The sequence below is a fragment of the Geotrypetes seraphini genome, chromosome 9, assembly GCF_902459505.1.
Source record: "Geotrypetes seraphini chromosome 9, aGeoSer1.1, whole genome shotgun sequence".
Taxonomy (NCBI): Eukaryota; Metazoa; Chordata; class Amphibia; order Gymnophiona; family Dermophiidae; genus Geotrypetes; species Geotrypetes seraphini.
In genome coordinates this window covers 51,387,284-51,409,492 of record NC_047092.1, presented here as the reverse complement: position 1 = coordinate 51,409,492, position 22,209 = coordinate 51,387,284, and the positions used below count along the sequence as shown (strand labels likewise).

Here is a 22,209-nt window from a genome sequence, read left to right as displayed (position 1 = left end):
CCTTTGGCAAGTAGCACAATGAACACATTTTGATTATCCCTTTTCTTCATTGCTTCCTATGAAGCAGGGCAGCATAGGTGATTTTGAACATATTAAAATGAAATAGAGCGGTAACTGGTGGGGACGAGCATTTTGGGCTTCTTGCCATAGTTTGCGCTGATCTCATGATGGCAGCATTGCCCATGCACTTCCTCCACCCCCATTTCAGATGCTGACATCAGGAGAGCAACTCTGCATATTGGGAAAGGAATACTGAGGTTCATGCATTCTAATGAAGCTGATAAAGGTTAATTATCACCTGAGTCTTTGTAGAACTAGCAATACAAATAATGTAATACAGGGGTGCCCAATAGGTCAATCGCGATCAACCAGTAGATCGCCAAGGCAAAGTGAGTCGATCGCGGAGCCCTTCCAGGGCTCTGTGATAGACTCACTTTGCCTTGGCAATCTACCAGGCCGATCAGCCTTCCTCTCCCCAAAGTCAATTCTGCTGTCGGAGAGGAGGTTCTGGCCAGCCAATCGCTGCCTGGCTGGGCCGGAACTTCCTCTCCGACGGCAGAATTGATGTCGGAGAGAGGAATGCTGGTCGGCCCGACACAGGGAAGCAGGGAGAGCTTGGGGGGCGGCGGCTTTGGGGCCTGTTACCCGATGGCGGTGGCGGCTTGGGAGCCTGTTCCCCGATGGCGGCGGCAGTGGCTTAGGGGAGGGCAGGGAGAAAGAAAGAAAAGGGGCAGGCAAGGAGACAGAAGGAAAGAAGGGAAACAGAAAAAAAGAAAGAGGCATGAAGAGAGAAAAAAGAAAGGGAGGCAGGGAGAAAGAAAGGGCAGGAAGAAAGGAAGAAAAAGTTGGGGGAAGGGAATGAGGTCTGGAGGAGAGGAAGCATACAGGCTGAAAGAAGGGAAGAAATATTAGATGCACAGTCAGAAGAATAAAGTGCAACCAGAGACTCCTGAAATCATGAGACAACAAAGGTAGGAAAAATGATTTTATTTTCAACTTAGTGATCAAAATGTGTCTGAATTTATATCTGCTGTCTATATTTTGCACTATGGCCCCCCTTTTACTAAACCGCAATAGCGGTTTTTAGCGCAGGGAGCCTATGAGCGTCGAGAGCAGCGCTGGGCATTCAGCGCAGCTCCCTGCGCTAAAAACTGCTATTGTGGTTTAGTAAAAAGGGAGGGAGGTATATTTGTCTATTTTTGTATGGTTGTTACTATGGTGACAGTGCATAGAGACATCTGCCTTGACCTCTTTGAAAAGACCCCAGAATAGGAATGATAATTAACATTTTCTCAGCGTACAGTGTGCTTTGTGTTTTTTTTAAATTTTATTGTTGGTAGATCATTTTAACTTGATCATTTTAAAACTAGCTCGCAAGCCCAAAAAGTGTGGGCACCCCTGATGAGCTTTAGAAGCCATATGGATTCTCCTTCAGATGTGTCCTCTAATGCTTATTTTGTACAGTATCTCTTTCTGATGGGTCCTGTAAAATGTATCACAATCTAAATTCAATTTAGTTTTTTAGATGTACAATCCGTTCTAAGAATTTACATGAACACAATAATGTAGTTTAATTCAGTTTCAAAGATTTATATTCTGCCATTTGAGGATAAAATAGATTACAAAATACAGCATGAAAGCAGCTACAATAAGGATGGGAATTGCAGTCAACACATAACAATAGCATAATACAATAATATAAAATCTACGAACACAACATTTAAAAAAAACATAAGAAAACAAAAAAACAACTATTCTAGTGTATGTTAAACTTAGTAAGCCCATATGAATAGCCAAAATTCAAATAAATCTATGAAAATTTAAATACACAGCCCATAGATAAGCAGCCATAATACAATGTCTTAAAGATTCCAGTTTTATAAAGCTCCTATCTTATCACAAACACTACAGTACAGTAATAGGGGCATTTTCAAAATTAATATGTCCAAACATCAGCATAAATTAGCACTTGGACATTTTTCTCACCAAAACATCCAAGTGCTGATTTTTGAAACCATCTCTCTGGATGTCTTGCAGGGCATCCTAGCCAGTGTGCATTCAAGACTAAAGGGGGACGTGTTAGAAGTGTGTTCTAGACCGGCTATGAGTGGGCTTAGATTTGAATGTCTTGTGGTAATAATCAGATCTTTCTAAAGATATCCTGGACAGAACATAGATGGTTTGGGCTAGACCCATTTTTAAAATGAATAAGGGCCAAAAAGGTACCCAAACTGACCAGATGAGTACTGGAGGGATTAAGTAATGACCTCATCCCCCACTCCCCCAACAGTCACTGATCCCCTCTCACTTCCAAAAAATCTGAATGAAAAAATACATATCTGGCTCTAGAGCAGCAGCACCTTGTATGAGAAAGCCTTTTGAGCATTGCACAGGTGTCTTAAGTAGCCTGGTGAGTGGACTCTAACCACTGCATGTATGGTGGAATGTGTGAGGTCACCAAAACCCTACTATACTGCCATATAGGTGCCACCTGCAGCCATAAGGGCTATTGTGGTAGACAGGTTGGTATAGTAGATTTTAGGTAGGGGTTAGAGGACTCAATGTACATTATAAGGAGGTTATGGTGAAATATACACTTGGCACCCTTTATGTGGAGTTCACAGCAGTGCCCCCTAAGGTGCCCCACTGCTGTATTGATATGTCTGTGTGGCCAGTCCATTACAGCACTGGCCCCTCCCATGTCTAATGGTCTGGATTAGGATGTTTTGAACTTGGATGGTTTTGTGGTCAAAATGGCGAATAAAGTTGGATGTCCTAAGGTTGGATGTCCTGGCATCCAAGACATCTAAGTAAGCGATTTTCCAAAAAATAAATTTTGGGACATCTTCTGGTGTTGCCGATTTTAAAAATGGTCATTTGTCCACCTCTGACTTTGGATGTCTTGCAGGAAACATCCAAACACAGGCTTAGACATTCTATCAAAAATGGCCCTCTAAGGATCATATAGGTTCTTTCACAAAAACCTGACTGCTTAGGAGCTCCATTATTGTCAAGTAGAGAAAGAAATGGTACTGTAAAATGTCTTGTCATATCTACATTTCTAACAGAAAAGGCTGGTATACTTAAAACATTGGTGCTCCTGTGTGGCCCTGTTTTTGACCAAAATAAGAAAAAGCATACTCTACACGAGAGAGGTCACACCATGTAATCTAGAAGGAAAAGACCTGCTCTCAATTCTAGGAACTATCTTAAACCTCGCTGGAGAGGAGCAGTGCTTGATTTAGTTTTCAGTGGCAGTTTGCCCCTGAAGAAGGAAACGAAACGGGGCTCTGTAGGGCGATCAGTTGGCACTCCCAGACAACAGACTCTTTTACTAGATGGATGTTGGTGGCTTCTCAGATAAGTTCTTGCAGATGGCAGTTTAAATTTATTGGACAAATGTGATTTCTTGCTTTCTCAAGGCTCATCAATTAGTGATTTTCCAGTTAGGGCTCCTTTTACGAAGCCGTGGTAGCGGCTTTAACGCGCGAGATTTTTAATCACGCGCTAGCCGAAAAACTACCGCCTGCTCAAGAGGAGGCGGTAGCGGCTAGCGCGTCCGGCGGTTTTGCTCACGCTATTATGCGCGTTAAACTCCTAACGTGCCTAAGGGCTCCTTTTACGAAGCCGCGTTAGCGGTTTAACGCACGTAATAGCATGCATTAAACCGCCGGACGCGCTAGCCGCTACCGCCTCCTCTTGAGCAGGAGGTAGTTTTTCGGCTAGTGCAGGGTTTAGCGCGTGATTAAAAGTCACGCACGTTAAAGCCGCTACCGCGGCTTCGTAAAATGAGCCCTTAGTGTGCTTTTTTGAAATTCAGGAATGATGTGATTTTGCACCTGACACTTTGGGCACTTTATTATTATTATCTTCAATCTTTGCACATTTGAATTTCTATTTATTAGAATTTTTAACACATTAATTGGTTTTTAAGCTAGTGGATGGCTTTAAATGATGTTTATGGATAATGTTGCATGCACACTTGGGTGCTTTATGCCTGATGTGACCTGGTGAACTTTTGACTTTCTGCCAATAAGTTCCCATGAACTGATAGCCATCCCCAGCTATTTATTAAATCTATTGAGATTCCTGGTGTATCTAACCAATATTAATCAAGTAGTGCAATCTTTGAAAGCCTGAAGGTTTAAGATAGTTCCTAGAATTAAGAGCAGGTCTTTTCCTTCCTGTTTTTGTCCATGCATTATTTTTCTGATACTCTTTATATAACAGCTTCCTACTTGTGCTGTTTAGGGATGTGTTGTTATTTTACAATGTGAAAATAATTGACATATAGAGTGGGAGGTATTTGAGAAATGTTTTAAAGCTGGAAAGAGAAAAAAAGCTAAAAGTTTGTTTCTTTTTTCTAATATAAACCCCCCCCTTTTTTTTTTTTAACAAAACCATAGCTTGTTTTTTAGCACCAGCCCTTGCGGTAACAGCTCTGACACTCACAGGAACTCTATCAGTGTCGGAGCTGTTACCACTGTGGCCAGTGCTAAAAACCGTGCTACAGTTTTGTAAAAGGGGGGATAGTGTGCCCTATGAAGATATGGGATTTTGATGTTTTCAGGAAACCCTGGTAGAGTTTCAGTGTTTGCAGGAAGGTTTTATGCAGTTCTGTAGTCTGATTTTTGTCTAATGATCACCAAGGGGTCTTTTTATCAAGCTGCACTAGCGGGGTTAGTGCGTCGGACATTTCATCATGCGCTAACGCCTGCTCAATGCAGGCGTTAGCGGCTAGCATGGCAGGCAGTTTAACGCGCGGTATTACGCGCGTTAAACCCCTACCGCAGCTTGATGAAAGGACCCCCAAGTGTTATAGCATTCTCAGACTATATGACTCCTGACATAGGCTCTAATAGACAAAACACGATCCCTTGTCGGGTCTTTATGTGGTTACCATGTGGAGATATTAATAAAATTGGGATTTAATCCTCTACATCTCCTCTGGTCTTTATTGAAAGTCCATCACTCCACTTCATTCTTTTATTGTTGCATCTATCTTCATGGTGGTTCCCAAATAGCGCTTTTGCCTAAGCTTTACTGGGTCATACCAAGAGTCCATCTCCTCTAGTATCCTGTTTTCAACAGTTGCAAGTCCAGGTCAAAGGTATCTGGCAGATTTTTGATACCTGAAAACACTTCTAATTAAGAAAAAATAAATGCTGGTGTTTACAATTTATAAACCCCAAAGAATAATACCCAAAACCTGTTCAGCATAGGCTCCAAAATTCAGTAGAATATGGTTTAATATGGGAATATATCACCAATAGCTTGACCACTGGAGAATTTTAACATTTTTATTTAATTGCAAAAGTTGTATGTTACATAAGGGAATTAATTACTGAATATCAAAAATTTTGTTTGTAAAGAAATGCATCTTTTCATGCTTGATACTAATATTTTTCTTTTGGGGTGGGAATTTTCTGTTACATATGCATAAAAGTGGATGCAAGCAGTCTCTTCCACCATTATTGGAACAGTTATGGTTCAGGAAGATCAAAATTTCACAGGAATAATTGCCGGAGCTGTCTCCTTTATAATTGTGCTTTTGATATCGTTGGGAATCATTTTATGGATTAAAAAGAAAACACAAATAAAAGGTACAGTATAAAATTTCATTAACCAACTCCCAACTTTCTCCTCCCCTTCACACCCCTATTCTAATGTAGAATAAAGTTACTTACCTGTAGCAAGTATTCTCTGAAGATAGCAAGATGAATATTTCTACTCTTGGGTGACATCATCCGAGTTAACCATATTTTTGAAACGAAAAGAGGATACTTGACCCCAGCCCTGCCCTCACCCAGCCCTGCCCTATCCCTGTCCTGCCCCTGGCTCTTCCCTTGTCTTGCCCTTCAGAAGCTAATTTTTAAAATTAAACATCAGAACAGTTTGGCAGGGCTGGCTTACTCAGAATCTGATGGTTCTCCCACTCTTACCTCCTCAGAGCTAAAATCAAATTTCTTTGGGCTGCTGGCAGCTCAACAAGATGAGCCTGCTGCCACCAGCCTCTCCTAGAAGCCACTTCTCTTCAGGTCCTGCCTATGCTGCAGAGAGGCAGTTTCCATGGTAGGCCATTGGCAACAGGTTCACCTCACTGTGCTTCCAGTAGCCAGAAGAAAATTGAATTACAGCGCCATGGAGGTAAGAGGGGGAACCACTGGACTCCTTGTAAGCCGGCCCTGCCAAACCTGGACAGACTCACAAAATGTTAAAAACCCTGTCTGGACACCTGGACAGTCTTGTAGAAAGAGGACATGTCCAGGTTTTTCTGGTGGCATGATAACCCTAGTAAGGGAGCACTCCCCAGCAAACATTCTAGAAGCTTTTAGAAGTGAATCACCGTGCATGTGTACATCTTCCCACCTATTGCCATCACCTGGGATAGGATCAGTCTAATATGGATAGCTGATAGAATTCAATTCTAAGAGAAGGTGAGTAAGAATATTGATCCTGCTGTTCTCGACAAACACCTGCTACAGGTGAGTACATAAATTTTCTCTGAGGACGAGCTGGATGATAATAATCTTCCTGTTGTGAATCCCTAGTTACCAGACTACCCTGAAAAAAAACTGGTAAAAATATAATGCAAGGCCTTAGAACATTATAAATAACATGTAAAATATCTCCATTTTTTGTTTGGTGGGGGGACTGAACAGAAATCAGTGGGCCTAAGAGAGTGGAGTTGGATTCTAGATGGGATGAGGTTAGCAGTACATTATGCAGATTTTAAAGCTTCTATGCTATCAATAGCTGGGGTAAAACTTGGAATGCCTTGCCAGATCAATTACATCTATGTGCAGAACGTGTTAGCTTTAAAAAGCTATTGAAAATACAGTTTTGTTGGTGCATTTATGTAAACAGGCTGTTAGTTGGACAGAAATGCAGATGTTAAGACAGTAAGATTTTAGTTGTAAGATGTATTGTTTTTATATTTTATACGTACTGCCTAGTTTTAGGTGGTGTATAAATTTTTTAATAAATAAATAGACTCCAAAGAGATTCTGAATGGTTGTCTAACCAAACTGGTCAGGAGTTCTGTTCCAGACACTAGTGAGATATGAATGTGTGAACTGCTCTGCAAATTTTTGCTGCCATGGCTCTAACATTATGAGCCATAACATGATCCTCCAGGGTCATCCCAGCCTAAGCACAAGTAAAGGAAATGCAGTCTGCTAGCTAACTTGAAAAAGTATATTTGCCGATAGTAGCCCCCTTTCGTTGAATCAAAAGAAACAAAAAGCTGGGTGGACTTTCTATTGGCTTTAGTCTTCTCCAGATAGAAGGTCAAAGCTCTCTTTCAGTCCAAAGTGCACAGTGCACTTTCTCCTCAATGGGCATGCAGTTTGGGGAAAAATGTTTTCAGAACTGACTGGTTAATGTGGAACTCCCATACTACCTTAGGATGTAACTTAGAATGCATGCACAAGACCACTTTGTTGTTAAAAAAACATAATATAAGATGGACTAGCTACTAGGGCCGGGACCTCAACCCTGAAGTAACTGCCATAAAAATAAGACCTTTTAGGTCAGGTACTTCAGGTGACTGGTATCAAGTGGCTCAAACGAAACTTTCACCAGCTGGGTTAAAATAACATTGAGGTCCCATAACACTGTAGTTTCAAGTTTATTTTATTTTGATATACCACCTATTGTATAATCTAAGCAGTTTACATAAAAGTTGTACAAAAATATAAGTAAGGGGAAACTAACACAGACTATTGAAAACAATTAAAAAGATTACACTGAACACAAAATGGAAGTCGATAAATAGGTTACATTATTAAAAATAAAAGGACGTGGGGAAAAAACAAACCAAGAGGGAGGGATAAAGAAAAAAAGGGATTCCTGAAAAAAATTAATGCTAAGGGTAATATCATGACTCAGGCCTCAAAAGCATCTTTAAACAAAAAGATTTTAAGGCTTGATTTAAACTTTGAGGCACAACTTTGTTGCCTAAGATCAATGAGAAGGGAATTCCACAGTGTAAGTGCTACAACTGAGTGGTGTCATAGACTATCTGGCGAATGGAGGGAATTCAGAGAAGATTTTCTGAGTGGATCGGAGTAACCTTGAAGTAGTATAAGGCATTAAGGGGTTCATAATTTAAAAAAAAAACATCTAAAAAGTGACCTAAATGGCTACTTGGACGATCAAAAAGCCTGATCGTCCAAGTACCCATAACCAAAGCTGGTTTTTAGACGTATCTAAAAACAGCTTAGGTCTTTCCCCTGCCTCTAAACGCACAGAGAAAAAAGAGGTGTGTTTAGAGGAGGGGAAATGGCGGGCAGTGGGCGGGAGGTGAGCCGACCTACACCTAGGCGTACAACAGGTATAACCAAAACATTTACAGGTTGCCTAGTCGGCACTTAGACCTTTTTGATTTAGATGAAGTCAAACCAGGTCTAAGTGCCGAAAAAGGGGCCGCTGTGCCTAAGGCCCCGCCAACAGGAGGGGCCTAAGGCTCCTGGGCTTATTCTGATCGGCCCAGGCACCTCAGGCCCCACCTGTGGGCGGGGTTTCTTCCGCCTGGGCCAATCCGGCCCTATTCTGGACTCGGCTGGCCTGCCGGACGGGCGGGCTTGGCACCCGTCCGTCTGGCCAACGTACAGGTATGGGGAAGGTATGATGAGGTATGATGAGGTGGGGGTGGGGGGTCATGGAGTTGGCCGGGGGGTCGCGGGTCAGCAGGGGGGGGTCTGATCGGGGGTTCTGGGGGGGGGCGGTCCTTGGGGGGGGGGGGGTTGTGTCAAGGGCAGAAGGGCCTGGGATCCCTCCTGCCCGTATTGTAGAGGGGGGTGGGGGGTAGGGGGTCGCCGGGGCCAGGGGGGCTTGGGCTCCCTCCTGGCCCAATCCAGTAGGGGGGGGGTTGTCGGGGCCAGGAGAGTTTGGGCTCTCTCCTGGCCCGTTGAATTGGAGGGGGGGTCACCGGGGCCAGGAGGGCTTGGGCTCCCTCCTGGCCAGATCGAGTCGGGGTGGGGGCACGATCGCCGGGCCAAGAGGGCTTGGGCTCCTTCTTGCCCTGATATAGTCGGGGTTGCCGCGCCTGCTGCAGGGCAAGAGGGCTTGGGCTCCCTCTTGCCCCGATGTTGTCGGGGGGGTCGCGGTTCAATGGGGCAAGAAGGCTTGGGCTCCCTCTTGCCCTGATGTTGTCGGGGGGTCGCGGTTCAATGGGGCAAGAGGGCTTGGGCTCCGTCTTGCCCCGATGTTGTCGGGGGGGGGGGTTCACGGTTCGACATGGCTGGAGGGCTTGGGCACCCTCCTGCCTGGATCATTGTGGGGGGGGGGGATTCTGAAACCAGTGTTGTTTTTGACAGACACCGGTTGCAGAAACCAGCTTTTAGGTGAAGGACTGGCTTCTCCTTCACCTAAAAGCCCTTCTGTTGGACGTTTGGGGCTTAGGCGTTTTTTTGGTTCATTATGGCCAAAAAGTGTAGACGTCGTGGGGGTGTACTTTTAGATATAGTGGTGATCTGGGCGTTTAGTAGAGGCAGGCCTTAATCAAAACAAGGACGTTTGTTTTGGTTATGGACACTTTCCCTGCTTCTGCTTTGAACGTTTAAGGACTTAGGCCAAAAAGGGACTTAGACAGGTTTTTTGATTATGCCCCTCCACTTATCTATCAATAAATGCTAGTGAATGATCAGGGGACTTGATGAGAGGCATAAATAGAGGTATGCCCCACATAAACTGAACAATTAAAGACTAAGCAGAAATGGATTTACCCTCTGTACAGTGATAATGTGTACTAATTGCATTGAAGTAAATCCTTACTGAGTTGGTCTCAAAACCTGACTGACAAATTTAGGAGGTACTTAAACAGTTTTGGTGTATGACAGGAAAAAGTATCTATGAAGTAGCCCTTACACCGGACAACAAACCTTGTACATTTGAAAACATAGGATCTCCTAGTAGAATTACTCCTGGAAATGAGCAGGATCCCTCAGGAAAGTCAAATGAGTGCACTAATCTCTCAACAGCCAAACCGTGAGGGCCAGAGACTGAAGGTTAAGAAATACTCCAGGCTTCACGTATCCTTGGAAAAAAAAGAGGGAACCATATGTGTCTCAAACAATAAGGTGTGATCAGGATCATGATTCCCCAATCTTGCTTGAGTTTCAAGAGAGTTTTTGATATGAGAAGGATAGGAGGATTAGTGTATAGAAAACCTGTCCCCCAATAAAAGAGAATGGAATTCAAGGCTAGTTTGTAAGAGATCCTAGTGAGTTGAGTGGCAAAAAGATCTATCAAGGGGGTATTTTATTCTTGACAAATTTTCCAGGCTACATCCAAATCCAGAGACCACTCACAAGGTCCAGAGACCACACCCAAGTCCAGAGACCACTCACTCGACTTAATCTGTCTACCAGACAGTTGTCTTTCTCCACCAGCTAAGTGACTCTCAGTACCATTTCATATAAGATGGGCCATTTCTACAACCTTTCTACTTTCTGACACAGGAGATACAACTTTCACATCTCTCTGCTCATTGACATAATACATCACAACCTGATTTTGTTTGAATAAGGTCACTGTTAGCTGTAGGTTAATTTGAATCACCTTCTGAGACAACAACTGACCCTGGGTGTGAAGCCAATCTATATGAACTCCCCATCCCAAGTCTGAAACATCTATCATTAGATTTTTCTGAATTTGAAGGTTTCTCCCACTCCCTGACCAGATTTTTATGAATTAAACACCATGAGAGGGAAGTTGTGACAGAAATGACATCTTGTAGGCTCCCCCTGGCCTATGACCGTTTGGAAGATTGAAACATGATGGCAGATAAAGGCCAAATGGCCCATCCAGTCTGCCCATCTGTAGCATTCATTATCTCCTCCTCTCCCTAAGAGATCCCATGTGCTTATCCCATACTTTCCTGAATTCAGACACAGTCTTTGTTTCCACCGCATCTACGGTGAGACTATTCCATGCATGCATCTACCACTTTTTCTGTAAAAAAGTATTTCCTTAGATTACTCCTGAGCCTGTCATCTCTTAACTTCAAACCATGCCCTTTCACTCTGGAGTTTCCTGGACTATTTTCTGAACCCATTAGTCTGAGGTTATGAGGGGCAACCTTGCTTGTAAAATATTCATCCTCCCTTCTACCAGGTCACCTAGAATAGTCACAGAAATTGAGGCTTTGCTGCTGTGTTGCCAGTCAAAGCTCATTCCCTGGTTTGACTGGGGAGCTTTCTAGGAACTTTGGTCCATCCACTCTATTGGGTGAGAGTTAAATCCCTGTCATGTCTGGGAGGGACAAGAGGGGTAGTAGGGTCTCTTGCTCTTCACCGCAATACCTCCTAGATGTGGAGGCCGACCTGGAAGTGAGCCTTGAGAATGGTGTCATAGTTTGAGTGCTTTTTGTTAAGACTTGCCACCTCCTGCACTTTCTCTCCAAGGCACAGGAACATCCACCAGTTTCTTCCAGAACAGCTGGCTCGAAGGTTGAAACATGCAGCCAGGTAAGGCTGTACATCTCAAACTACATAGCAGAGGCCCTGGACTCTGAATCAAAAGCATCATAGATTGACCAAACTATTGTATTTTCCACTCTTTGGCTTCATGGGAAAAAATACAGACTGATCTGGTCCCATGTGGCAGTGAAAGATGGAAAAAAAAAAAAAAAGGGAACAGACTGCAGAAGCGATGTACAAAGCACATTTTCATATATGAGAACTATCATTGGGATCACCATAATTTATTAATTTTAATAAAGTATCCTGGAGCTTTGTACATCGCTTCTGCAGTCTTTTCCTTGTGTTACTCATCACTTGACTTTCTTACTGCAGACAAGTTGGATTGTTTCTTTTGTTTTGGCTAGTGAAAGATGGAAAGACATGCATGCACAGTGATTTGCTTCTGAAAGCTTCTAGATTAATTGCTGGGAAGCATTCCCACTCAGGCTGTATCAGATGAGATTCTCCATCCTGCATGTCCATGGAGAACTTGTGATTAACTTGTACATACATGAAATCTCATCTGTCGCTTTGAAACACTCATTTTCTTATGACCTGATGAAGGGTGCCTGGTTTTCCAAAGCTAGTCAAAAGATACATTTTGGTTGGACCAACAATATTTCGTCTTTTTTTCTATTTTTTTTTTAATTAGGTGGCCTTTCTTTTCATCAACCAGGAAAAGTGTTATTTGCTGAATCCTTAAATTTATATAGAAATAGATTTCTAAGTGCTGAATATAAAAAAAAAAAAAAGATGGTAGAATTATGCTGTGCTTTAAAAATGCATTGATCAACTATTTCTCTACCATTTCAGTTTTTGTTCCTTTTCTTTTTTTAAGACCTGGGTAGCGAATTGGTTCGCTATGATGGAAGAGTGCACACCCCTCACTTAGACAGGCTTGTGAGTGCAAGGAGTGTAAGTCCAACCACAGAAATGGTTTCAAGTGAATCTGTTGACTATCGATCAACTTTTCAAGAAGGTAGGCTGCATAACACTAGAGCAGAATTCTTCTGCCTGATGATGTGTTCAGTGTATGTATAATGCTACGTTCTTTCTTTTATTAAGCCACAAATTTATGCTATCTAAAGCTTGTATACCGTCTAACAACATGCAAATTCTGGGAGTAAAAAAATAAGAGTTTTGTTGGCTCCATGCATATTTTAAATACTAGAAACATAGAATAAAATGGCAGAGAGAGTCCACAGTGCTCATCAGTCTGCCCAATTATACCTTCGATGCAATGACATAGATTCCAGATAATCTTTGGCTTTCCCTTCACTTCTTTGGAACTTGCTGTGCTCTGAGCTTATGCTATGCTTTCTTAAACACTGTCAGTGTTGTTGGATGGCCAGGGGCTTTCTCTCTGACGTCAGAATTGATGTCGGGGGGAAGTCTCATGGGCTGTCCACTGCATGCACCCATAGCCAGTCCCTGTTACGGAGTTTCTGCTGAGGGAGGGATGGAGCGTGTCGGTTCGGGTTGGCTTTGCAGCGTGCGTGCCGATGGCAGCAGGGAGGCATACCGACGGCGGCTGCTTCAGTGGGGGAGGGGGGTCGCAGGCAGGGATTTCCAGCAAGAGGCAGGAAGAGATCTCTGGTGACAGCCAGGCTGCGTACCCCCAACAGGCGGTCTGTGTATCAAAGGTTGAGAAACACTGATCTATAGTATATGAGCAAGTCCATACCTGTAATTGTAGGTAGCAGAACACTTTTTTCTTTTGGGGGGCCCAAAAGCTTCACCCTAGCTCCAGCAGGATCCTGTGGCACAACCTCTCTCTCCAACTCCTGACTCCCCCACCTATCTTTCCCAGTCACTGTAATTTTAAATCTTTGGCAGCCACCACGCAGCATCAACAAGCAGGCCTGCCACGAAAGACTTCATTCTGCAGTGACTTCCTGTTCTCGCATAGTTGCAGAATGAAGGGTTCCAGGGCAGGCTTGCTCATTGACACTGCATGGCAGCAACCAAAAGATTTAAAATTACAGCAGCCAGGAGGAGGTAGGTGGGATAGATAGTTAAGCCTTAACTGATTCTTCTGACCACTAATTTTTGGGGAGGCCATGACTCCTATGGACTCCCCCATTCCAACGCCTATGCCTTCAAAACAGAGAATACAATATTTTTACCTCAGGGAGTTGCAGTATGGACTATGAGGGGGAGCACAAATAGGTCTCCTTTTCAGGATAATCACAATAATTATATGTACACATCATTCAGAAGAACAAGTCAGTTTACATGTTATCTTTATCAGTCTGGTTTGGCTCTCAAGGAAAACAATGTCCATTACTTTACATCAGAGATTTTCAACCCTGTCTTTTTGACACACCTAGCCAGTGAGGTTTTCAGGATACCCACTATGAATATGCATGAGTTAGATTTGCACTGAATGAAAGTAGCATATGCAAATTCATTGTGGGTATCCTAAAACCTACTAAGTATGTCCCAGGGACTGGATTGAGAGCCCCTGCTTTGCATGAATGTAAAGCAGGCATGGGCAGCTATTTTTGTATGAAGGCCAAATTAATAGTCTTGCCTACATGTTGTTCCAAATGGAGAGGTCCCCTTAATGTTATAGTCAAGGGAGGAGAAATTCAAAAGCTTCCAGTATTGCAGCAAATAGGTCCATTCCCAAAATTACAATATCCCTTCCTGACACGGGTACAAGATGTTGGTACATGATGTTATGTACAAGATGTTGGTACAAGATGTTGGTATGATGTTAGACAAAAGCTATAGCCTGCCCATACATGATCTAAAACATTTCATTCAGTACATGAAACTAAATCTTATAACACTACAAGTATATTATTTATAGAGTTTCAGGATATGAATCACCTCTGGCTATTTCCCTGGTTGAATATTTACCATTAAGTAAATATAGGTAACTAGTCATAGTTTGCATGCTTGTTTCAATGAGTTATGTCCAGTTTGCTCCAGAACTATTTAAGTATTTCTATCAAACTATTCAATCTTAGCAACAGTTTTCTACTTTTTTTCATTTTTAATACTGTTTTCCTGGGATATTCAGCATAAGCACTTTTTGCATCCACAGGCTAGAAATGTAAGTAACCAGCTCTTTGGAGTGACTAATGTCATTTAGGATTTTTGGCATGCTAACAAAGGTTGTTTTTCATTCTCTTCCCTGTGACTCATAAACAAAGTTGTGTGAAGCAGTGCAATGGCTAACCATACTGCTTTGGCATGGCTTGCCTTATCATGTTAGAAGGGTTGTTTGGTGTGTGTTTTTTTTCAAAGGCACCAATCTGACAGCAATGGGAATAACAAAATGCAACAATAATTTTCTTCATAATTTTGCAGATCAGTTCCCAAGTTCATCTCAGAACGGATTGTGCAGGCAAACTCAATATCCTCATGCAGACCTATCCCCAATTCTTTCCAGTGGAGAATCAGATATTGCCAGCCCCCTTCTCCAGGCTAATGTTCACATCGATATCAGCGCCTTGAACCCTGACCTGATCAAAGAGGTTGAGCACGTGGTTATTGGACCTGATAACTTGCTGGTGCATTTTAATGAAGTAATTGGAAGAGGCAAGTATACACACTTGATCGACATTTGGTTTGGAGGATGAAAAGAACAGGAGAAAATAAATCAATATGAAAGTTACATGCTAAGGCACCCAGTTAAAGGACTGTCCCCATCATGATCAAATAAATCTGCACATTAATATTCCCAGGTAAAATATTAATGTAAAATCATGTGTGCAGATTTATTTGGTCATGATGGGGACAGTCCTTTAACTGGGTGCCTTCATTTGTGTGCCCTGAGCACAGAGGGCACATAATCTATAACTGCATCTGTGCACACAGAATCCATTATAGAATACTAGTGTAAGTTGGCAGAAATGTGCATAAATTTAGGCGCACCCTCATAGGTCGGATCTATGGTGGGTGTAAAAGGACATACCTAAGTGCAGGACTTACACATGCAACTTACAGTATTCTGTAAGTTGTGCATGTCCCGCTCATTCTCCACCCACTTGTACTCCCCTTTGCATTTACACGGTAAGGCAGTTGTGCATATATGTTAAAGAATACTGCTACAGTGGTGCCTCACACAACGAACTTAATTCGTTCCAGGAGCAAGTTTGTTATGCGAAAAGTTCGTTATGTGAAACGCGTTTTCCCATAACAATACATGTTAAAAAAAATAATTCGTTCTGTAGCATAAAATATGCTAAGATGACATAAAAAAAGATAAATTTTTGGTTATTATTTTTATTTAGATACATCTAAAAACATAATTGTTTTTTAAAACAACACACATTTTTTAAATTTAAAGACAGACTAAGTAGAGTCTAATTTTACAGTGAGAGAGGGCAGAGTCTCAGCGGCAAAAACTGGGACTTAACTGTTCATTTTTTTTTTTTTTTTCTACCGTGTTTCCCCGATGATAAGGCAGGGCCATCAAATAAGACAGCCCCCCCTTTTTAGAAAAAAATGTAAAATAAGGCACCCCCCCGCAAATAAGCCACCCACCGATACCTGCGCTTACCCGAATCGGGTGGTACGGTGGGTGACTCCGTGTGGTCCCTGGCACCCCCGACACGATCGGGGCAAGAGGGAGCTCAAGCCCTCTTGCCCCCCCCGACTCCCCGACACGATCGGGGCAAGAGGGAGCTCAAGCCCTCTTGCCCCCCCGACTCCCCGACACGATCGGGGCAAAAGGGAGCTCAAGCCCTCTTGCCCCCCCGACTCCCCAACACGATCGGGGCAAAAGGGAGCCCAAGCCCTCTTGCCCCGCCGATTCCCCAACTCCCCGACAATATCGGGCCAGGAGGGAGCCCAAGTCCTCCTGGCCACGGCGACCCCCTAACCCCACCCTGTACTACATTACGGGCAGGAGGGATCCCAGGCCCTCCTGCCCTCGACGCAAACCCCCCCTCCCCCCAACGACCGCCCCCCCCAAGAACCTCCGACCGCCCCCCCAGCCGACCCGCGACCCCCCTGGCCGACCCCCACGACACCCCCAACCCCCTTCCCCGTACCTTTCTGTAGTTGGCCGGACAGACGGGAGCCAAACCCGCCTGTCCGGCAGGCAGCCAACGACGGAATGAGGCCGGATTGGCCCATCCGTCCCAAAGCTCCGCCTACTGGTGGGGCCTAAGGCGCCTGGGCCAATCAGAATAGGCCCGGGAGCCTTAGGTCCCTCCTGGGGGCAGGGCCTGAGGCACATGGGCCCAACCCGACCATGTGCCTCAGGCCCTGCCCCCAGGAGGGACCTAAGGCTCCCGGGCCTATTCTGATTGGCCCAGGCGCCTTAGGCCCCACCAGTAGGCGGAGCTTTGGGACGGATGGGCCAATCCGGCCTCATTCCGTCGTTGGCTGCCTGCCGGACAGGCGGGTTTGGCTCCCGTCTGTCCGGCCAACTACAGAAAGGTACGGGGAAGGGGGTTGGGGGTGTCGTGGGGGTCGGCCAGGGGGGTCGCGGGTCGGCTGGGGGGGCGGTCGGAGGTTCTTGGGGGGGGGCGATCGTTGGGGGGAGGGGGGTTTGCGTCGAGGGCAGGAGGGCCTGGGATCCCTCCTGCCCGTAATGTAGTGCAGGGTGGGGTTAGGGGGTCGCCGTGGCCAGGAGGACTTGGGCTCCCTCCTGGCCCGATATTGTCGGGGAGTTGGGGAATCGGCGGGGCAAGAGGGCTTGGGCTCCTTTTTGCCCCAATCGTGTCGGGGAGTCGGGGGGGCAAGAGGGAGCCAGGCGGAGAGAGGGCAGTTAAGCGCAGTGCCTGCGCGGAAGGATGCAGCTCGGGCGACTTCGTTGTGTGAAACGAAGTTCGTTGTACGAATCAAGACATAAAGTTTGTTGTGCGCAGCGTGCGCTGTGCGAGGCGTCCGTTGTGTGAGGCACCACTGTATATGCACAGCTCATATTCCTAGGAGTATAAAGTACATACAGTATACACAATGTATGGCTAGGATTCTATAACATGCACACAAATGACAACTAACTTTATAAAATGAGGGGGGAAGGGGGTAATTTATGATAAAGTGTTTACCGGATATAGAATCTGTTTTACATAAAGAAAAGAGCTTTTATAAAAGTTGTACACAAAATACAGGCACATGGAAAGAGTATGCTGCTTATATGTGTTAACATATAGGTATTCCTGAGGATACAATTTGAGTGGAATGAGACAGAGTTTTGATGTTCATATACTTATAGAGTGTACACTTACATTTACAACCTTTTCAAAGTAGGTGTAAATTTTTGCATGGGCATATGTTTGCTTTTGAAATTGGTTCTGGAAGCCTATTTTATAAAGTCACATATCTGCCTATGTTGCCATCATATGCCATTGAGGATTTGCCGACCTGATGTTCAAAATGGTTCACCATGTGGTTTTCCGTGTGTTTGTATATTCTGCGACTCTGGTATGCAAATGACCTCATTACTATTAAAATGATGTCATTAATATTAAAAAGAGTCATCTGATCGATGACATTGCAACAGGTCTGACATGTTTTTTTCATTTTTTTTCTATGAGCACAGTTGTTCTGTATGTGTAACATACGCACAATATCTGACCCATTTAAAAAAAAAAGTTGAGATCCCTCCAAAAAACCTCTGGAACAAAAATAGAGACAGGAGGAATTCTTATTCCCTTCTGCTGCTGTGAACCAAATCCCCCCCACACACACACACACACTGCTGAGCTGAACTCCCCCCTCCCCCGCCAGAACCCCCCTGTACTTTAATAAAAATCGGCAGGAGGGATGCCCACTCCCTCCTGCCACCATGAACCTCCTCGCTGAACTGACCCTCCCTCCTGTCACTGAACGCATCCACAGCTCCCCACACCTCCCAAACCAGCCCCATACCTCTACTGAAGAAGACAGCAGGATGAATGCCCTGTCCCTCCTGCTCACAGGCCGCCACTCCTAAATGGCAGGCCTTCCCCATCCCTGTGCATCATGGGATGCATGGGAAGGGGCCTAAGGCCCTCATTGGCTCAGATGCCTAAGGCCCCTCCCAGAAGGGCCTTAGGCATCTGAGCCAATCAGGGTCTTAGGCTCCTCCTTCTGTATCCCAGTATGCACCAGGCAGGGGGGCCTAAGGCCCATATTGGCTCAGATGCTTAAGGCCCCTCCTACTGTCTTCTTCAGTAGAGGTATGGGGCTGCTTTGGGGGAGTTGAGGAAGCCGTGGGGCATCTGGTAGCAGAAGGGATTGAACATCCCTCCTGCTGATTTTTTGTAAGGTAAGGGGAGGGGGTTCTGGCAGAGGGGTGTTGGTTTGGCGGGTGGGGGGTCGCGGTGGCAGGAGGGAGTGGTCATCCCTCCTGCCTCTCTTTATTTTTCTTCCAGGTGTCATCGAGGGGAGGGGATCATCATAGGGAGGGGGGCGGCTCAACTCACCTTTTCTTAATGGGGCAAATATTGTGCATGTGTAACATACGCACAACATCTGTGCCATTAAAAAAGAAAGAAGAAAAAAGCCCTGAACAGCTGAGTGGCAGGAAGCTGCTTTGGGGCTTCCCCTGCCACTCAGCTGTTCATGCTTCCTCAAACCAGCTCTGCGCATGTGTGAGAACTGGTGTCTAAACGAACGATTAGATGGGATTACTACTCCCTTCCTCAAAACTCATTTGCATGGGACACTGTTTGAATATTGATCAATGTTTAGAAATCATCCCACAGCAACCTGCTCAGTCTCAGTGACCATTTTTAGTGCATCTAGCTCTGACTGACAATTTTAACCTCTTATCTTGGTCCAGATGTAACAGGTTAACATTGTAGATGAATACCTGCTTAACTATAACCACACAAAACTTGCAAGGTTACATTAAGGGCAACCATTTGAGCAGCCACACTCAAGAAGGCAAATTTAGACAATTAGCACTGAGTATTACACATGGCCCAGTTTGGTCCATATTGGGGGTAATTGTATAACAGGGTGTTAATGTTAGAAGACCAGAAAGATGCCTATTTTATGAAGGCATTGCTAGGTTAGGCCATCAATCGGATGACTCTTTTTAATATTAATGAGCTCATTTTAATAATAATGAAGTCATTTGCATACCAGAGTCGGAGAATATACAAATGCATGGAAAAACACACGATAAGCCGTTTTGAACATCAGGTCTGCAAATTCGGTTGGTCGCTAAACCAGTCAAACTGATTTAGCGACCATCGGTACATGATTGGATCATTTAGTACATGTAGGCCCAGTGGCTTTTTCAAAAATCTGCCCTTGGTTATTATTTATATTTACTTTAAAGCCTCAAGTTTGCATAGCAAACACACAAGTAGTATTTTCAAGAGGTTGCTACACAGATGAGATCTCTAAAATAGGAGACATTTAAGTGGGTAATTATGAAGGTGCGGAAAAAAAATGGGCATTTACCACACCTTAATTTTACTACAGGAGTGACTACTGTGCAATAGCTCAGAACCACAGGTTAGTCACTCCCATAGTATAAATACTGTATTATGTTGCTTGTGATCAACCTCTCAAGCACTGTTATTCTGTTCAAGGAGCACTGAGCTGCAACGCCATAGTCTGATGCATCAAAGCAATTCTTAAATGGGTTGGCGCTCAAAATCTCCCTGAAGCAACCCTTCACCTTCCTATTGCCCCCCCCCCCCCCCGGCCTACCTTTCTTAATTCCTATTGTCTAGTGCAGTGACTTCAACCAGTCCTCAGGGACCACCTGGCCAATCGGGTGTTCCGGATACCTATAATAAATAAGCAGTTAGCTCTGCCTCTTGAGGTGGCCTTAATACAGCAGATGATACAGAACATTTAATGGATTTTAAGAAAAAATGGGATACTCACGTGGGATCTTTAAGGGAGTAAATTCAGGGGGGGGATACTTGGAATGGGCAGACTTGGTGGGCTATAGCCCTTTTCTGCCGCTTTTTCTATGTTTCTATGAAAGTTAACTGAAAGACATAGTTCCCTCCCATTCTGTGTCCCAAAATGGTGCTTTCCATGTTACCTGTTTAATGTAGGAAATGGACTACAATAATTCTAATTAGCTAACACAACAAATAAAGCCCCTCTGTGTTTATCTTCAGCTTCCTTCATTAGTATTAATTTTCTCTTCATAGACTATATAAATGACTTAAGGCATTATAAGAGAATGATCATTTATATCATTGCCCCATCTCTTTCAAATACGATCTTCAATCCTGACTTCTTTTTAAGACTACATTTATTAAAGTATGATAGCAAATTAGCTCATGTGAATAGCGTTAATCTATGTTATTCATAAGCAGGTCCTAATGCATAAATGAGACCTGCAGTAATTAACACACTTGAATGCATATTAGCACATGATAATGCTATAACCCTTACTTTGTTAGTGCTTTTTTAGTTGCATGCTTTCATTTTCTTGAAAATGGTTTTCTCTATGCACAAGACTTTCACAATTAATTTTACTTCTAACATTGCTATTAGTTGGTAAGTTATAGGTATTTTAAATATTCCTGAAGCAAAGACTTTTCCTACTTAATGCTGTAAAGTAAATTTAACTCTTCAAAGTCATTTTTTATGCAGGGCACTTTGGATGTGTATACCATGGGACTCTGCTAGACACAGATGGCAAGAAACTTCATTGTGCTGTGAAGTCTCTCAACAGTGAGTTTCTTTTTTCTTTTTTAATAGAAAGATGTAGGTATATTTAAAAAAAAAATAAAGATTTAAAAAATATTATTTTAGAGAGACCTGTATGAATGAGCAGTTGCCAGAGCTACATGATCAATGCAATACACAATCTCCAAAAGAACTGCCACAGGAACTTCAAAAGACACAGATCAAAAGAGTTCTGAGAATGGTAACCTAATGATGAATAAACCTGTGTGAACCAACACAAACTTGAAATTCATTAAGTAATGTTTCTAAAATATTAGTGAAGCGGGGTATCCTCAGCGTGAGAGGTCAGCGAGGGGAGAATTTCTCCAACGCTTTACACAACAAGGCAAAGGTGAACACACCTCTGCCTGCACACCATCACCGGATATCTCACATGTTCTTTAACCAAAATATGTGAAATACCACAGTGAAGTAACTAATTATCACATAGGTGAAGTCAATCATTAGAACCACTCTGAGAACCCCCCAGCCAACTCCCCAAATAGACCCGGACTTAGCTTAAAGAAATATCCATTAGTCTTGCTGGAAAAAAGGGGTAGCACGAAGATCCAAACACCCCTAGATGAATGTCTGTTCTAAGTCTAGTTTTCATTTGTCCCTGCTCACAAAGCTACCAATCCACATCCAAACCCAGAGAACAGAAGGAAGATGAAAATGTTGTACAAACTCAGACAGAGGCTAGCTATGAATTACTAGAAACTGGCTAAAGAGAACAGGTTAAATTTAAATCTCTTTATTAAATGGCAAGAGAGCAAATTAAAACAAAGCAGTGCTATGTCTTTCGTCTTCGTGGTCTTGCATTTTTCTTTTCTATTGTTGACCATGACTGCTATAAAAGAGAAAAACAAAAGTACACAGAAATCAAGGAAAAGGGGCCTTTTTGTTGCTTTGGCATTTCAAAGCGCTGGGCACTGGAGGATTAACCCCTCACCCCCACCTTTACTAAACCGCAATAGCGGTTATTAGCGCAGGGAGCCGTGCTGAATGCTCCACGGTTTAGTAAAAGGGGAGGGTAAGTGACTTGCCCAGGGTCACAAGGAGCAGCACCTGGATTTGATCTCACAACCTCTGGGTGCAGAGGCAACAGCTCAACCAGTGAGCCATAGCCCTTCCTAAAAAAAAAAAAAGAAAATAT

At 43.8% G+C, this 22,209-nt stretch overlaps 1 protein-coding gene across 4 annotated transcripts in view; it reads left to right on the top strand.

Annotated features, from left to right (window-relative positions):
- The window catches only part of MET (MET proto-oncogene, receptor tyrosine kinase), a 207,473-nt gene that overhangs the window by 161,331 nt on the left and 23,933 nt on the right, over positions 1-22,209 (top strand). For all 4 annotated transcript variants that reach the window (XM_033959614.1, XM_033959617.1, XM_033959615.1 and 1 more), the window contains 4 exons: positions 5,447-5,603; positions 12,304-12,444; positions 14,784-15,014; positions 20,979-21,059. In XM_033959614.1, coding sequence (XP_033815505.1) covers positions 5,447-5,603; positions 12,304-12,444; positions 14,784-15,014; positions 20,979-21,059 — 610 coding nt within the window. The remainder of the gene's footprint in view (positions 1-5,446; positions 5,604-12,303; positions 12,445-14,783; positions 15,015-20,978; positions 21,060-22,209) is intronic.